General features: G+C 40.4%; 1 protein-coding gene across 1 annotated transcript in view; it reads left to right on the plus strand.

Annotated features, from left to right (window-relative positions):
- The first annotated feature begins 823 nt into the window (after positions 1-823).
- Positions 824-19,632, plus strand: part of LOC131951383 (epithelial splicing regulatory protein 1-like) — a 33,077-nt gene continuing 14,268 nt past the window's right edge. The window contains 6 exon segments of the mRNA XM_059313774.1: positions 824-871; positions 1,650-1,682; positions 1,684-1,776; positions 1,778-1,877; positions 14,508-14,597; positions 19,446-19,500. Of these exon segments, the coding sequence (XP_059169757.1) occupies positions 824-871; positions 1,650-1,682; positions 1,684-1,776; positions 1,778-1,877; positions 14,508-14,597; positions 19,446-19,500 (419 nt within the window).

A 19,632-nucleotide genomic window follows, 5' to 3' on the forward strand; every position in this document is an offset into this window, starting at 1 on the left:
TTTAAAAAGAATACCTATTGTTGTCTTTATTGTGTTAATAACTAAACGGGATAAATCCGTTGGCTATTTTAAGCCAGCACATTTTTTTTGTACCTCCTTTGTGGAAAGTAAATTTCATTTCCCGTCACTCCGCCATGTCTCGTCGGCCATGGGCGACAACTGACTGGCACCAAACAAGAGCAAATAACCCTGACACATCCCAGTTTGTCAACAAACCCTCAGCCTTCTGCGTGTGGGGCTGGCAAACAACCAACAACACAGGGACCACAGACACTCGTTGGAGATTTTTCTAACCCCCTTGCCACAACCCCTCCCCCCACTTCACATCCCTTCCCCACAATTCCTACCACAACCCTTCCTTCCTTTTTCAAACCCCCTCCCCCACTTCACATCCCTTCCCCACCACTCCTCCCACACCCTCACCATTTCACATCCCCCCTCCCACAGTCAGACTTAAACAAGAGTTGGCAGTGCACAATGACCTTATGCTATTTTCTTGGGGTGGGGACATTTCAAGAAACGTTTGAAGTTTCAAAAAACAAAGTTAGTCATTAAAATATCTGAACCAACACTTTGGGTGGTCCGTATCTGACTAGGATGTGAGTCGTGGTAGGACATTAACCCCCCTAACTGTGGTCCAATGGGCCGATATAGCAGGTAACTTCTGTTCACACACACACAGCTTAGAGTTTCTTTCAAACATTTAGCCTCGATGGAGGGAAAGTGAATAGGAATATTTAAAGTGTATATTTTCTATTTACGTTTGACATGCTTCATATTCGTCCGGTGTGTGTGGGGGGGGGGGGGGGCGTGTTTCTGAGAGATGCCTGAAAGAAACCCTGCCAGCGCCTCGCCCCAGTGCATTCCCCCAGTGCCTCTGCCTCTGCTGTTTACTCTAAGAGGGCGCGAGTTCAACCACCTCCAAACAATTTGTTTTCTGATTTCCGTGTCCTGTTTTGTTTTGGGGTGGCTGAATTGTGGCAATATACGATTGGCCTGTCGAACATTTCTTTTCGTAGTATTTTTTAAAACGGATCTTTTTTAATCGTTTGGTTTTGTTGTGTTAGGGTGTTCTCACTTTGGGATATTGGGCAGCCGTCAAACTGGGATATTGGCCGCCGTCACATTGGGATATTGGCCGCCGTGACAATGGGATATTGGCCGCCGTGACAATGGGATATTGGCCCGCCGTGACAATGGGATATTGGCCGCCGTGACAATGGGATATTGGCCGCAGTGACAATGGGATATTGGCCGCCGTGACAATGGGATATTGGCCGCCGTGACAATGGGGATATTGGCCGCCGTCACATTGGGATATTGGCCGCCGTGACAATGGGATATTGGCCGCCGTGACAATGGGATATTGGCCGCCGTGACAATGGATATTGGCCGCCGTGACAATGGTATATTGGCCGCCGTCACATTGGGATAACTGGCCGCCGTCACAATGGGATATTGGCCGCCGTCACATTGGGATCATTGGTCGCCGTCAAAAACTGGGATATTGGCCGCCTTCACATTGGGATATTTCCCGTCATTTCGATTCCTGGTGGCGTCTTTATAACTTGATGTTTTTGAGCTTTTCTTTTAGTGTGAGATTTTTTTTAATGGATTAGCGTGACGTCATCTGTTTGTTTTCTCCACAGTTCGACAGGTTTCTCAGCGCCAAGGGCGTTCACCCCCGAGCACGGGGGCCGCTCCTTCTGTCTGCTGACCGATGGTCAAGCCCACCTGCGCCAGTGCATCCACCACGAGTGCTGCAAGAAGAACATCCCCCCTGTCCAGCTACTTCTACAAGTTCTTCGACCTGAGGAAAGAGTTCAAGAAGTTCTACAAGACGGAGCCCATGCCATGCTTGAAGACGATGATTGATTGTATCCTTTCAGCTCAAAGTATGGGGGGGGGGGGGGGGGCACGGGGTGACACGCCCTAAATTTCTGATCACTTTGATCTTGTTGTTTTTTTATTTGACGCTCTACCGGCATTACATCCTGCTCCCAGTTTTTAATTTTCAAATATTAGCATAATATTTTTTTTAACTTTTTGTTTTTTATAGTTTTTACATTTAAAGGGAAACTATTTTTATAGTTTTTTACATTTAAAGGGAAACAATAAATATTTTGTTGGTGTGGTTCTCTCCCTCTAGATGAAGGGCAGTCTTCGCAATTGTCTAAAATTCTTCATGCGTTTTTTTAGCCCTGTGCGTGTAAAGAAAATAAAGTCTCTTAAACACATGCCCCTGACCCCGGAACTTGGAATGTTTTTACTGCACCGGTTAATTCGGATTAAAACCCGGGGGTGGGGTTCGTCCTGGTGGTGATTGAGGGGGGGGGGGGGGGGTGCTAGATTTGGTGAGGGGGGTTTAACAACCTTAGATAATAAAATAAAGCTTAGCGTTCTTGTTATAATTTAGTTGCCTCAGTGTTATATGAGCTCATACACGCCAATTGCTAGAACATATAACAGTATAGGGCTTTTATATGGATATATATATTGCATAAAAGGCTGTCAGAAAGAATATACCTCAATTCATTGTGACAATAAGGACTCGCCCTTTAAACATTCAAAATCTGGCAATATATTACTCTACAAAGTTATAATTCTCGCACAAAAAAAAAAAGATTTAAATAACAATTTTAAAAAAAAGATAACCCCATATAGATCCATTAAAAAATCTCCTTTTTACGATACATTCTACATTCTTGTGTGTATGTGCTTGTAACTTAACACAATTTTCAAAATTTGTTTCAGAAAAAGTAAGTTAACTTTTTAGTCTCCCCTACTTTAATATATGCTTACACTTTTGTAATAAATCCATGACTAAAAATAAACATGCATGTAAACTGTTTCCGGGGTCGCTGTATGCACATGATGTATAGTCGTAGCGGTTTAAAAAAAACGTCTACTTGATCTTGTTGTTTCATCTCGGCTGCCCACCATCTTTCATCAAACTGTCATATGTCAGCGTGCCTTATCTGTCATGTGATCCCCGTCCCTTCCCCCTGGGGGCGGGGGAGGTGTAAAGGGTCATCTTTCTTCTGGTCACATGTTTTTCCTACCGAAATTACCTTGACCTACAATCTGGGACCTTGACCTACAAAATGAATTATCTAAACGTTTATGTAATGGCCCCTAAATTACGCCTTACCGCCACAGCCCCCATCTCCTACTCCATCTACGTCTCTTGAATGGCCCTCACTGTCCATCATCTACGTCACTCCGGTAGCCCGACGGTCTAGACTTGATTTATTAACCTAATCAACTTTCTGACCGTTAGTCAATATCGATGTATGTTTGATGTTTTCTTAACTCTTCAACAACCCCCACCTCCCCCCCCCCCCCCCCACACACACATACACACATCGTCCGAAAAATCTGGAGACATTTACTTGATCGCCACCTTTTAATGCGAGGCTGATTTGTTATAAGTTTATATCTTGATTCTTTTTGGGTGTCTATCAAAGGTGACCCCTTTATTTTGAATGACCCACTCGTATAGATGATGACCCCTGTATATTGTATGACCCACTCGTATAGATGATGGCCCCTGTATATTGTATGACCCACTCATATAGATGTTGACCCCTTGTATATTGTATGACCCTCTCATACAGATGATGACCCCTGTATATTGTATGACCCACTCATATAGCTGATGACACCTGTATATTGTATGGCCCACTCATATAAATGTTGACCCCCTTGTATATTGTATGACCCACTCGTATAGATGATGACCCCTGTATTTTGTAAGACCCACTGATATAGGTGTTAAAAAATAAATCTTCGCCACATAGAGGTCTAGATCTCAATACAAAATTCACATCTTTGGCTCAACATATGACATACATGACATGTAATAAATGACATGACATACAATGACATAAGGAAAGCTTGGTTTTAAAGCTCTGGCTCAAATCATGGCACATTTGGTGTGAAAATAGATGATATTTGGTGTGAAAATAACTGACATTTGGTGTGAAAATAGATGAACACTAAAACCGGATGACAGATCTTATTTTTTTTCGTTGCCCGTCCAAATTCAGGTTTAGTTTTTTTATGTTGTCACGTCTAAATGCAGAAACAGGTTTCATATTGTATTTCCTAAATAGAGAAATGCCTATAGATTTTATCTTGTCTATTCTAAATGTAGATGTTTTTTGTCCAAATAGACGTATTCAATTTTTTAACCTGTCTATTGAGAAGAGTAATTATTATGTACCATATAATGTTTACATATAAATGTATGAAGTTTTCTGTGTTTATGTGTACGTTGTGAACAATTGATTTTCTATTTGTACAGTATGTGTGTACGCACATGTCTGTGTACACGCACATGTCTATGTACACGACCATGTCTATGTACACACACATGTCTATATACACGCACATGTCTATGTACACACGCATGTCTATGTACACACGCATGTCTATGTACACATACATGTCTATGTACACTCACATGTCTATGTACACACACATGTCTATGTACACACGCATGTCTATGTACACATACATGTCTATGTACACTCACATGTCTATGTACACACACATGTCTATATACACGCACATGTCTATGTACACACACATGTCTATATACACACGCATGTCTATGTACACACGCATGTCTATGTACACACACATGTCTATATACACGCACATGTCTATGTACACACACATGTCTATATACACACGCATGTCTATGTACACACGCATGTCTATGTACACATACATGTCTATGTACACTCACATGTCCATGTACACACACATGTCTATGTACACACACATGTCTATGTACACGCACATGTCTATGTACACACACATGTCTATATACACACGCATGTCTATGTACACACGCATGTCTATGTACACATACATGTCTATGTACACTCACATGTCTATGTACACACACATGTCTATATACACGCACATGTCTATGTACACACGTCTATGTACATCATGTATCCTAACGGGTCTCCCAGCCACATTCCCCCCCCCCCCCCCCGGTGTCTATAAATAACCCGCCCATCGATCAGATCAGGTGATGACGTAGACAGGTCTTAAGATTTCATATGTGATCATCTTCTAATGGCCGGCCTGGGGCAGGGATACGACATTGGTGTGATGGACGACCTGGGCATGCAGGTTTAGGGTGGGGGGGGGGGGGGGGAATGTGGGTTTAGGGTGGTGGGGGGCTAGATCATTTTGACTGATGTCTCGGTGATGTGAAGGCTGATGTGATGTACATTTATTGATCTTATATGGACATTTAAAATCACGTGACCAGTTACCAATAGCCTGGATTAGTTCAATGTATGTGTTTAGATACTTCCCCCCCCCCCCCCACACACACACACATACACTCCCCATCCCCATCGATAGTTTAAATAATCAGTTTCTATCTCATAAAAGCCCTTTTGTGTCCGTACCTGTCACTAACTTTGCTTTCATCTTTAGCCTTTCAATGTGTCTCGCAATCTGACAATAAAACACAGCTGCCTACCACCACATCCGTAAACTCATTTCCTTACATTAGAACGTGTGTAAACACCACCCTAGCCGCATCTTCTTACATCGAAACCTTACTGCCTACCACCACATCTCAAAACCTCGTCACCGTTTTTCTTCTAATTAATATTCCGCGCATCCCAAATTCTCCACCCCCCCCCCCCCCCCCCCCCCCGTATTTGCTGACGTCTACTGCCATTTGGACAAGTGCAAGTGACTGAACCTTCCAGTTCAAAGCGTTCCAGGTCAACTTGTTGTCCGGGGTCAACTTGTTGTCCTTGCACGTCATTGTCTGTTTGCCTGGTTCAAGTCCGGCCTACCGTGAACGGGCCAACGTTCCCCCCAGAGTGGCCAACTTTCACCTTTCTGGCCATCGAGAATGTCTTCACGCCATGACAAGTTTGCTCGCCCCCCCCCCCCCTTCCCCCTCATGTCAATATTTAGTCGGTCTCGTGTTTTTTTTTTCTAGTTCGCCAAGACTAGCCGATACCTCCCTGCTCAACGTTTTCATCATTCGGTCGTGGTGTAGGGGATGTAGGTTCCCATGTATGTAAGCAGGTGACTGGGGGAGGGGGGGGGGGGTGATGGGAAGAAAGTTTGACACTCTTGTTTCTGTAGATTTGGGGTGATCGACAAACAGGGCCATATATGGTATGGATGAGAGAGTGGGCGGAGCCTAGGGCATTTAACGTTACTTATATACTTAGACCTTTAAACATAAACGCAATGATTATATGTATATGTATATATATATATATATATATATATATATATATATATATATATATATATATATATATCTTAAACCTTTGTAAGTTTTTGTGCCCGTTTAAGAATTTGACCCAAGTTTTACCTATGTCATTTTAAGAACCGTCTACCAGACTATGGGTGGCCGGAAAGAACCGCAACGGAAAAAAGCGCAACGGAAAAAAGCGCAAATCAAAAAGCGCAACGGAAATAAGCGCAAACGGAAAAAAGCGCAAAGAGAAAAAAGCGCACACAGAAAAAAGCGCAAAGAGAAAAAAGCGCAAACGGAAAAAAGCGCAAAGAGAAAAAAGCGCACACAGAAAAAAGCGCAAACAGAAAAAAGCGCAAACGGAAAAAAGCGCAAAGAGAAAAAAGCGCACACGGAAAAAAGCGCAAAGAGAAAAAAGCGCAAACAGAAAAAAGCTCAAAGAGAAAAAAGCGCACACAGAAAAAAGCGCAAACAGAAAAAAGCGCAAACGGAAAAAAGCGCAAAGAGAAAAAAGCGCAAACGGAAAAAAGCGCAAACAGAAAAAAGCGCACACGGAAAAAAGCGCAAACGGAAAAAAGCGCAAACGGAAAAAAGCGCAAACAGAAAAAAGCGCAAACGGAAAAAAGCGCAAACAGAAAAAAGCGCACACAGAAAAAAGCGCAAACAGAAAAAAGCGCAAACGGAAAAAAGCGCAAACGGAAAAAAGCGCACACAGAAAAAAGCGCAAACGGAAAAAAGCGCAAACAGAAACAGAAAAATGCGCAACCAGAAAAAACACAACGAAAAATGTGCAAAAGAGAAATTTAGCACAAAGACCATATGGACTAGATGTCACATTTATACATGACTGTTAGGGCTGCTGTGAGAGTGTCGTGTTTGATCACGTGATCTACTACCATTTAAAGCGTACCACTACCATCTGCATTCCCATCACCACGATACAGGCGATAATCACTTTACACAATGCCTATTATTTTCTTGGTCAATAATTATTCAACTACTATTCTCGTATAAACATAAAACTATCGACATTACACGAAGTATCTTTCACATTCTCCCTAGTCCGAACTACCTAGCTTGCATACTATAACAACCCGTTCCTATGGCAAAACTTCACTCTCTTTCATCCGCGTCATCAAACATGCATTCATCATATCTCTCGTAACAACATTCATTCGCACCAAAATAACAATTTTGTATTTAATATTTTTTCACATCATGACGCACCTACCTACCTACCTACTACCCACCTACCCACCCACCTACCTACCTACCTAACTACCCACCTACCCACTTACCCACCTACCCACCTACCCGCCTACATACTTACCAAACTACCCACCAAAAAAGTATCGGCGAAGTTCCTAAGTTTCGTAAACTGTACTAGACATCATTTTTTTAATGAAAATTCATTGACATCATTGACATATGTTACATATATGTTACATTTTGCGACAACCTTAATTAGTGCGTTGGGCTTGTATGAAAACTCACTTCGAACTATATATATACCGAGGGGTCTATTGGGGGGGGGGTTATGACCCCCCATAAACCCCCCCCCCCCCCCGCCTACGCCACTGCATATAAGTATTCGCATAGATTTAGAGTAGCGTCCCTTTTGTTTACATGTTTTCATTACCCTTCAAACAAAAGTCTATTTTAGATATATTGAGATTAAAGAATGTAAATAATTAATAGTATACACAATTCTGTAGAATAGGAACGATTGGGAGGGAAGTGACATTTAGCGCAGTAAATTTAGAGGTTAGGTAGGGTATAATAAATGGTGGGGTTAGGAAAGTTAAGGGGTCCATTCTCTAATAGGCAATCTATGTCTCTTTCGTACTTTCGTGTTGGTTTATTGTCGAACCTGTCCTCACCTCACATCACAACAGTTGGGTGACGCTTACCGTGTAATGTTAAAATAAATAGCATGTAATTGAGTTAGTTCGAAGTGAGTTTTCATACAAGCCCAACGCACTAATTAAGGTTGTCGCAAAATGTAACATATATGTAACATATGTCAATGAATTTTCATTAAAAAAATGATGTCTAGTACAGTTTACGAAACTTACGAACTTCGCCGATACTTTTTTGGTGGGTAGTTTGGTAAGTATGTAGGCGGGTAGGTGGGTAGGTGGGTAAGTGGGTAGGTGGGTAGTTAGGTAGGTAGGTAGGTAGGTAGGTGGGTAGGTGGGTAGTAGGTAGGTAGGTAGGTGCGTCATGATGTGAAAAAATATTAAATACAAAATTGTTATTTTGGTGCGAATGAATGTTGTTACGAGAGATATGACGAATGCATGTTTGATGACGCGGATGAAAGAGAGTGACATTTTGCCATAGGAACGGGTTGTTATAGTATGCAAGCTAGGTAGTTCGGACTAGGAAGAATGTGAAAGATACTTCGTGTAATGTCGATAGTTTTATATTTATACGAGAATAGTAGTTGAATAATTATTGACCAAGAAAATAATAGGCATTGTGTAAAGTGATTATCGCCTGTATCGTGGTGATGGGAATGCAGATGGTAGTGGTACGCTTTAAATGGTAGTAGATCACGTGATCAAACACGACACTCTCACAGCAGCCCTAACAGTCATGTATAAATGTGTCATCTAGTCCATATGGTCTTTGTGCTAAATTTCTCTTTTGCACATTTTTCGTTGTGTTTTTTTCTGGTTGCGCATTTTTCTGTTTCTGTTTGCGCTTTTTTCCGTTTGCGCTTTTTTCTGTGTGCGCTTTTTTCCGTTTGCGCTTTTTTCCGTTTGCGCTTTTTTCTGTTTGCGCTTTTTTCTGTGTGCGCTTTTTTCTGTTTGCGCTTTTTTCCGTTTGCGCTTTTTTCTGTTTGCGCTTTTTTCCGTTTGCGCTTTTTTCCGTTTGCGCTTTTTTCCGTTTGCGCTTTTTTCTGTTTGCGCTTTTTTCCGTTTGCGCTTTTTTCACTTTGCGCTTTTTTCCGTTTGCGCTTTTTTCTGTTTGCGCTTTTTTCTGTGTGCGCTTTTTTCTCTTTGCGCTTTTTTCTGTTTGCGCTTTTTTCTCTTTGCGCTTTTTTCCGTGTGCGCTTTTTTCTCTTTGCGCTTTTTTCCGTTTGCGCTTTTTTCTGTTTGCGCTTTTTTCTGTGTGCGCTTTTTTCTCTTTGCGCTTTTTTCCGTTTGCGCTTTTTTCTCTTTGCGCTTTTTTCTGTGTGCGCTTTTTTCTCTTTGCGCTTTTTTCCGTGTGCGCTTATTTCCGTTGCGCTTTTTGATTTGCGCTTTTTTCCGTTGCGCTTTTTTCCGTTGCGGTTCTTTCTGGGAACCCAGACTATGCTGTGAATTATCTTTCGCGAGAATATTTTAGCGACTTCACTGTGCTGACTTATCTCCTGCAACTAGCTCATCCTGTGGCCAGGATTTTCTCCCGTTGCCGGTGAAATCCTACGAACAGAATCGGTTTGCACTGGGTCTGTGATCGAACCCAGAGAGCTGGGTGACCTGATCAATACTAGGCTGATACAGGTGGGGCAGGTGTTGAACGTTTACAAATGTCGTTATGTTTTAGTTCCGCATCATTGATCCCAAGAAATACGTTTACACACGATCGAATTGGTTTGGTTTCGCTTCACTGGCTATTGACAAATTAGTTCATGTTCGAAAATGTTATTTTTAGTATCATCTGGTTATGTTAAGTATATCTGGAATATATTCACTTAATCTTTTTTTTAAGTTAGGGATTAAGTGCAGTAGTTGTTTTTTTTTAAATAAATAGACTTACAGCAATCATTGGTAGAGAATAGTTGATAGAGTAATTTAATAGTTAGGTAAAGTAGATTTAGTACCATATTCACGACTGGCACAGACTGGATTTGATTTGATCTGGGACTAGCAGACTTCATGGTTACCTGACGATCACAGTGTCAACTTTGTTTGTCGTCTCCTAAAGACGGGATTCGAACCCACGAGATACGCGAAGAGCTGACCATCGCTAGTGATCAAATGTAGGCTTAAACAGACGCTGAATTAAATTCTGATCTCGCTGTGACGGACATTACAAAGTTTCCATTTAGCTCTACTTAAAAGTCTTCTCAGAATTTGACCAAAGCCTCCATTTCACCGTCTTAAAAAGTCTTGACAGACATTGATCGTCTCGATTTATTAACCCGACTTCATTAACCCTAACCCGTGTTACGCTAATCCCAGTCGGTCGATACAAAACCAGTTTTCAATCCTCGCACGGCGATAAAAAAGCAAAAGTGAATAGTTGACTGTCGCAATTAACCGTTTCTGATACCCGGCCCGAAATCTTTTGTCTCGCCGCATTCATTCAGCCGTGGACTGCCGGCGTGGGTCACGCTTCACTGGTTTCCCCTTTGTCTTGTGTGTACAGTGTGTCAACGACTCGGCCCTCTGAAGAAAATGTTCGAATGTCTGAGATTTTCTTTTTGTGTATGTAGGAAATGGTTTGACATACCCCGATCACAAGCAAACGATGACAGGTCCTTTGAAGGGACGGGGGGGGGGGGGGTGTCGTGTTTACGTCTGGTAAAGACATGAGAATCTCTTTATTGTGACTTAAGTTTAGGCCACTTGACAACTGTAACATTGAGATCGATGCACCTGTGGCGCAGGTGAAGTAGAGTAGACGAATTTCAAGTATATGAGCTTGTTTTGTGGACAATTGAATCAATATATCTGACCAGACGGGACGTAGCATTTAGGATTTGAACCGTCCGGGTACAGTTGAGAGCTTTACAGCTTGACCACAAACATTTGAAAAGTTAAAATATTTGAGTGAATGTTTTAAAAAGTTCAAAAAAAATATTATAGTGAATGTTTTAAAAAGTTTTAAAAAATATTTGAGTGAATGTTTTAAAAAGTTAAAATGCTTTAGTGAGTGGTTGACTAGGTATGTCACCGCAACTTAGTGTGTGAAAATGTTAGCACCTGTAAAATACCTACTACCTGACAAACTGGTTCTAGTTAAGTGCCAGTGGCGCGAGCCACCACACACACACCTCCATCCCCCCCCCCTCACTAACCAACAAGATGAAAACGTGCACTTAAAATTCCCCACAGCACAAAGTGTGTCCTATTTAACAGAAGTGCGTGTTTGTATGTATGTGGGTTTAATATGTTGTGTTTGTCGCTCACGCGTTACGGTGTTCGTATGGTGGATGTATTGTGGATGATCCTGTAGTGTGGATGTTTTATGTGTGGTTGTGTGTATAATAGGGGGTATGTGTTATTATATTCACTGTATAATCATTGACGCTGACCTGCGTGAAATCATTGCACTAAATAATCGAATATCGTGCCAAGTTAATTACAACAAATTATGTGTCAATGCTTTGAAAAGTTATCGAATTTCCATCGGATCTATTTCAGTTTTAAAGAATATGCATGATCTATCTTCAATTATCATTTTCAGTTGTTGTTTTTTTTTTTAATATTCTTTTAGGAAACCCTAAAAAAATACTCAAAAAGAAAAGTTGCTTCCCTTGTATGTTATACAACTGATGCCCTCAGTTATCTCCCTGCGCAAGACGCGTCTCAATCATTAAAAATCTGGCCATCTGTAAGTAGCCAGTTTGGGCGACAGCTCCCTGATATTGACGTCTCTTGCAAAAAGTAATAACACAAACGAAAATCTGGCCAGCGGAATAATCCGTGTCACAAATGTTGCACGCTGAAACCAAATTAAACCGAAGCCGTGGTTGTCCGTGGTATTTGTGGAGACCAGCTTGGCATTTCTGCCTGGTCGCATCGATTCCTCCTCGTTTCATGATGACCAACAGTGCACGAGCATTTCTAAGACTGGTCTCATCTACAATAGTTTCATATCGTTCAACTTTTCTTTGCCCAAACATTATTAGTTTTCTTTTTTCTTTTTTTTTTGTTACTGAAATGAAAATATTTCAAAGATAGTTTTTTATTGATTTCAGAGCTTGTGTTTGATTAAATTGCTGTGTTAATTTTAGAAGAGTAATTAAATATATTAAATCTTGATGACCGCTAGGCATTTGATTTTTTTAAACGCAATGTTCTCTTAACCCATTGTTTTTACTCTCTGTTCTGTATTTGTCATGCTTTTTAAAATTAGTAAGGGCCCTTTCATCACACCGCGGCAACAAAAGCCCCTCAACCACACCATCAACCACCATAACCAACTACCACACCACCGACCATATCACCCCCACCAACCACACCACAGACCATATCACCCCCACCAACCACACCACAGACCATATCACCAACACCCCCACCAACCACATCACCAACCACACCATCAACCACACCACCATCCATACCATCAACCACATCATCAACCACATCACCGACCATACCATCAACCACACCACCAACAACATCACGAACCACACCATCAACCACATCACCAACCACACCATCAACCACACCATCAACCACATCGCTATCCTGCTTTAAGCTAACCAGCTCGCCTAATCCCCCCCCCCCCTCCCCACCCCCTGAATCGATTATTATCCCTGCAGACACACGCACGCACTCACACATACACCAAACCCCATCGTCTTGGCGCCCCATCTCTATCCCGTTAGCTCCCCCCGTAGCCCTCCTCCCTATCCAGCTGTTCATCCCATAATCTCTCTAATCGGTAAAAAAAATCACGTGACATCTAACTTGATTGAAGACCAACTACCGGAGATTTCTCCATTACCATCCTTGTTTGTCTTTTATATTCTGTTCGTTGTTTTCCCCGTTAGTTGTCAACACAATTGTTGTTTACAAGTCTCAGATTGTCTTAAACACAATTTTAGGGTCATCTCCCTCATTTGTGTTTTCCAAACGTTATAATCTACTTAGTTTTCTCCATTGTTTCGGCTACCTCATCTTGTCCCCACTTATTTTGTCCCTCCCCCTCCCCCTCACTCATCTTGCTCCCCCCACCCATCTTGTCCCCACCCATCTTGCCCCCCCCCCTATCTCATACAGCTTAAACACATATGTCACAGGCTTATATTGATTTGTCTACCCCCCCCCCCATTGTTCAAACTACCACCATCCCCTTCCTCACTCACCAGTTACCTACCTTGTTCACGTGTTGTCCTGTTGCTCTCCCTCCCCCTCCCCCCACTAATATATTCTCTACATTGTTCCCTACCCACAACATACCCTCTATATTTTCCACCCACCCCCTGACCAATACCACGTGTCTCACCCCCACCCCCAATTCACCGATATCCTACTATGTTCCACCCCCCCCCCCCCCCGCCTTATTGTATCGACCAATCTGTCTAACCCAACGAATGTCACCATTACACGTGTCATCACCCTCCCTCCACACACACACACACATAAGAATGTATCATGTGTTCATGCCCCCCCCCCCCCCCCACAACCACACCAGTACACGTTCCACCACCACACCCAACACACGAATGTACCCTGTGCCACCAACCCCCCTCCACCCTCCCCAACCCCACATGTCGACAAATCTCACCCCGACTGATGTGCTTTGTGCAACAGCTGGGGTAAATGTGGATCCCTAATAGACGTTCACGTCAGTACTCACCAACACACGTGCACACCAGCACATTCCTTCTTTCCTGTTCAGACCTGTTATAATATTTACACTTTGATCACATGAGATGCCTTTTTAAATCTTATGAGCATATATGAGTTTAACAGCCAAGTATTTAAATGGTATAATATATCACATGTATGTGTGAATAGTAACGGGTTTCTTCTATTTATCTGGGCATCCTATTTAAATTATCGACATAGGACATACATACTATATTGTAGCGTCAAGACTTGCTATTCCTACATTTAACTATCAACCCATATACACCCATCTTTAATAATGTAAGTAACTCTCATAAATATGACATAATAAATATAACGGGTTTCTTCTATTTATCTGGGCATCCTATTTAAATTATCGACATAAGCGTCAAGACTTGCTATTCCCATACCTATCAACCCATATACACCCTTCTTTAATAATGTAAGTAACTCTCATAAATATGACATAATAAATATAACGGGTTTCTTCTATTTATCTGGGCATCCTATTTAAATTATCGACATAAGCGTCAAGACTTGCTATTCCCACACCTAACTATCAACCCATATACACCCTTCTTTAATAATGTAAGTAACCCTCATAAATATGACATGGCGCCACTAAAACACCTCCTGTTTTTACACAGTAAAAATTATTGTCTAACCTGCCACAGACCTGATATATCAACAGACTTCTTGTTTTTATGATGCTATCTTGATGTAAGTTCCTTGACCTTGGTGCCTAGACCTGGCCCTGGAAGAAGATGGTTCCGTGGAGTATGGCGTCAGACAGTGCCAGCAGATGGCCAAGATCCTCACCAGACTGGTCAACGATGGTCAGTATGTTAGAGTAACATAATATATACATAGTAACATACACTTACATGCACGATATGTTAGAGTCACATAATATATACATAGTAACATACACTTACATGCACGATATGTTAGAGTCACATAATCTATACATAGTAACATACACTTACAGGCACGATATGTTAGAGTCACATAATATATACATAGCAACATACACTTACAGGCACGATATGTTAGAGTCACATAATATATACATAGTAACATACACTTACAGGCACGATATGTTAGAGTCACATAATATATACATAGTAACATACACTTACATGCACGATATGTTAGAGTCACATAATCTATACATAGCAACATACACTTACAGGCACGATATGTTAGAGTCACATAATATATACATAGTAACATACACTTACATGCACGATATGTTAGAGTCACATAATATATACATAGCAACATACACTTACAGGCACGATATGTTAGAGTCACATAATATATACATCGTAACATACACTTACAGGCACGATATGTTAGAGTCACATAATATATACATCGTAACATACACTTACAGGCACGATATGTTAGAGTCACATAATATATACATAGTAACATACACTAACAGGTACGATATGTTAGAGTCACATAATCTATACATAGTAACAAACACTTACAGTCACGATAGAAGCTATAGCAAAACTTCATTATTTTTTTTTTTAATTCGAAATTCTAAGCTTTGTTTACCCGAGTCCTTAGCCTTGAATGTTTTAATGCCCTTTTAAAACAAAGAGTTAATCGAGAAAATATAACTAATCATCGATCTCATTGAACCTAGGCGACATATGTTGGACGTACGTTTATGTGTGCTTGTTCTTCCTGCTAGAAAGATGGTCTTGTTGGCGTAGGTACATTCGTGGTTTAGATTTTTTTTAAACGTAATATGCTGCTGCTGTGTTGGTATACCAGTTAGGTTGATGGTGTTATAGGTACCATTGTTGTGTTATATGTAATTTTGTGTTTTGGGTAACAGTGTAGTGTTTTAGGTACACCAGTGGTGTTTGGGTTTTAAAGTACTTTTGTAGTATTTTACATATACCAGCAGTACTAAATTTCCCGATTATATATAGCAAGTTTTGGAAGACACGTGTATCTCCTAATAGGATGAGCTACCTAAACATATCATGTATGACATCTCAATTTTTTAAAAAGAAAAATGGGACTTTATTGTAAAAAAATATAATTAACAATTGGATTTTATTGAAATAATCATAAAATATTAAACTTCATTCACAATATTATTACAAACGGGACTTCATTCAAATAATCATAAAAATATTATTCAAATAATCATCTAGAACCAGTGAGGGATAACCTTAAACCTTTGTTGCGAGTCCCCTGTATCGGTGGTGTACCTTGTTTGATCCCAGCCTTAGCAGGGGCTTTTTTTTTTAAATCAATAAGAACATAATTACTTAATAAATGAACTTTGAAAAGAATCTGATTGCAGCAGAGCCAGATAAAACATTTGAATTTAATGACTGCGTCCAACAAAGCGTGACACCTAATTCTTTTATTTAAAAAAATTAAAAAAAAAAAAACAGCGGCTATACTGTAGGTTGGGGCTTGCGTTCATTTTAAAAATTGGGTCAATAGGGGCCATAACTGTTCTTTTATTTTTATCTCCAATCCACCCGGTGCCGCCCCTTTTCTTTGATCATCCACCCAGAACGTTCTTCAATTATTTTTTTTCAACGGTAAATTGAAAAGCTATTTGTTGAGTTTGTTGTGTACGTTTGAAATGGGGACATAGATTTGGTACGCTCTAGGCTGGTTTATAGAGTTGAAGAATGTTGAACAGTTACCAAAAAAATACAAGCTTATACTATGTTGTTAACATAGGCGTTTCCAAGGTGTGGGGGGGGGGGATTTCAAAACTTACCCTGCCTGTCCCTCCGGTAAGAAAACCCGTGGACTTGAAACGCTCGCCGCCTTTTTAAAAAAATGTTTGATTACGCCCACGAAAACACACCTCTCTCCCCCCGCCTTCCTTTGTAGGTCTCCTTTCGTCATTCTCTGATCGTGGAGGTAATGTTAAGAAATACAAGACTATTAAAAATAGCATGGCGGTCTATATGATACTATAATTAGAACTAGGCGGCCTAAAGAGAGGCCTGATATCACACGTGTGTTATGGGGCTACGTGTAGCACAGTGGGTATGTTGATGTGTTGGTGAATCACGCTATGTTCTGTCGGTGAATTATGCAGCATAAATTGGGCAGTCGGTGAATTATACAGCATAAGTTGAGCTGTCGGTGAATTATACAGCATAAGTTGGGCTGTCGGTGAATTATACAGCCAGCATAAGTTGGGCTGTCGGTGAATTATACAACGTGTCGTGGTCTATTGGTGAATCCCATTAGTAGTGATGAGCTCAAATAACGATGGTGAGTTTATCTTTACAATTAAATCTGGTGTTGAAATCATCTATGTATGTTAGCTACCTTACTGTGTCAGACGGTTGGTTAGTTACCTCAGTAGTCTCTATATGGTAGTTACCTCAGGAGTCTCTATATGGTAGTTACCTCAACAGTGTCTATATGGTAGTTACTTCAGCGGTCTTTATATGGTAGTTACCTTAGCATACTAGTAGGCTACTTTTGCCTACAGATTCGTTAGCTCAGGTTAATTTGTTTCCTCAACAGTGTGTATATGGTAGTTACCTCAGCATTGTCTATATGGTAGTTACCTGAGCAGTGTCTATATGGTAGTTACCTCAGCAGTGTCTATATGGTAGTTACCCCAGCAGTGTCTATTATGGTAGTACCTCAGTAGTCTATATACGGTAGTTACCTCAGCAGTTTGTATATGGTAGTTACCTCAGCAGTGTCTATATGGTAGTTACCTCAGCAGTGTCTATTATGGTAGTTACCTCAGTAGTCTATATACGGTAGTTACCTCAGCAGTCTCTATACGGTAGTTACCTCAGCAGTGTCTATATGGTAGTTACCTCAGTAGTCTATATACGGTAGTTACCTCAGCCTACAAGTAGGGTACTTAGCTCAGGTTAATTTGTTTAGCTCTGCAAGCTATAGCCTTGTTATACACTAAGATCTGCTTACGTTTATTACAATCCACTGGGGAGTATAGAGAAGTCAGGACCTGAAACAGCTCTAGCACTCGAAGAATTCATGTTGATATATTTACATTCCAATAAACTATTGCTTCATTTTCAAGCTGCGTATTTACAATTTCACAGTTGTTTCTTTTAAAATGAAAATAGTTCTTTTTTAGAGAGTTCAATTTATAAAACACTCATCCCCCCCCCCCCCCCCCCCCCCAATCCATTAGGTGTCAAATCGCCAGGTTTTGTTCCATAGCTCTATTGAGAGTAATTTAAAATTCTATCAGTCAACAGCCCCTCACTCCCCTAGCCCTGAGCCGCACTACATTATAATATGTACATGGCTAAAACCCTTATATATTGCTATCTACTGGCTGCTCCATTATGCTAATGGGCTTCATTAACATAGAAAACAAAGGAACGTTTTAAAATTATTCTGTTGATATATGCGTGGAATTAAAGGGTGACAATATCTACTTAATTTCTGGCGTTTTGAACAGCCTTGTATGATTTGATCTATTTTTAGATTACAATGTTACCATAACAAACTGGTTGGTAAAATTCCGTGTGAACGGTTTGCTATACTTTACCAAAACAAAACAAAAATTTTAAGGTCAAGAGAAATCCTGCGTCGTCGTCAAGGACTTTAAAATAACTTTGTCCGTTTTTGTCGTCTGCTAAAATATTTTACCAGCTTAGTGGCACGAAGGTTGCGGATTTAATTTTAAAAATATCTTGTTGTCATTGGCAGAACTAGTTTTCAAAACACTACTTCTTTAAAAATATCTTCAAAGGGGGGTAATTAAAACAACGCCCGCTTGGCAATGTCTTGTTTGTGTATAAAAAGACAACTCATTAAATGGGTCCAACAAGGGGAAGAAACTGGGCTTATGGAATAGGAAAGAGGAATAATTTTTAAATAAAATGTCAATTTAGTAAATACGTTAATCTTTTTAAAAATCACACGTGGAGGCAGAAATGCCGGTTATTGCAGCTCAACTCATACATTCGGTCACATGATCACTCACATGACCACTCAATGATGATTGGATGAAGTGCTGGAAATTTAAATAAACTGGGTGGTGGGGGGGAGGGGGATAAAATTATCATATACGTTATGATAACCATCAAGTGTGCAATAAAAAAAAGGGCTGTTTAATATGCATAAGGTAAATAGGTAAATTTTGTAATCGCAATCTTGAACGACCGAGCTTTTAAATTATTTTAATTTTTTTTAAAGGGTGTAATGCTGTTTCGGAAACATTTTCTTTTTTTTATGGGGTAGGCCTAACTAAGGGGTGGTAATAAAATGATGTCAAGGTAGACAACCTAGTAAGTATCCGAATAAATTATGTAAAAACTCGCGACTATGACGTTGTTTAGCCTAGCGGTGTGACAGTGTAGTGGAGGTAAAGTACATGACAAGACCGGATGTTGATTTAATTTAGTGCATCTTAAAGTGTGTAGGGCCTACTGCTCTACGTCATGGATCATTGTATTCTTAACCCACCCTACGTTTATGTATAGAATAATTACAAAATGGCAGCTATAGACTCAAAGAGCTAAGCAGCTTATGAAAAAATAGTTGGACCATATTCCGTTGTCATTATACATACATACAATCTCTAACGTCATGATTCTAATTAAATATTATAAAGTATCAAATTATAACAATTATCAAATAATAATAAATTAAAATATTAGATCTACATCTTACTCAAAAAACTTTTTTTGTTATAGGTCATACTTTTGGGGAGCCAGAAATCATCAACGAAAGACTGGAAGGTGGAATATGGTAGGTCTAACTTCTAATTGCACATTGCAAGAGTTGTATGGTCTACTTTTTGTAAATAAAGGGAAGTAATTACGTTTAATATGTGTAAACTACTGTGCATTGGCTGAGCTCCCTTTGTAATATAAATCTGAT

This window comes from Physella acuta, unplaced genomic scaffold (assembly GCF_028476545.2).
Source record: "Physella acuta isolate Inbredline_101_S28 unplaced genomic scaffold, ASM2847654v3 ptg000809l, whole genome shotgun sequence".
Classification (NCBI taxonomy): Eukaryota; Metazoa; Mollusca; class Gastropoda; family Physidae; genus Physella; species Physella acuta.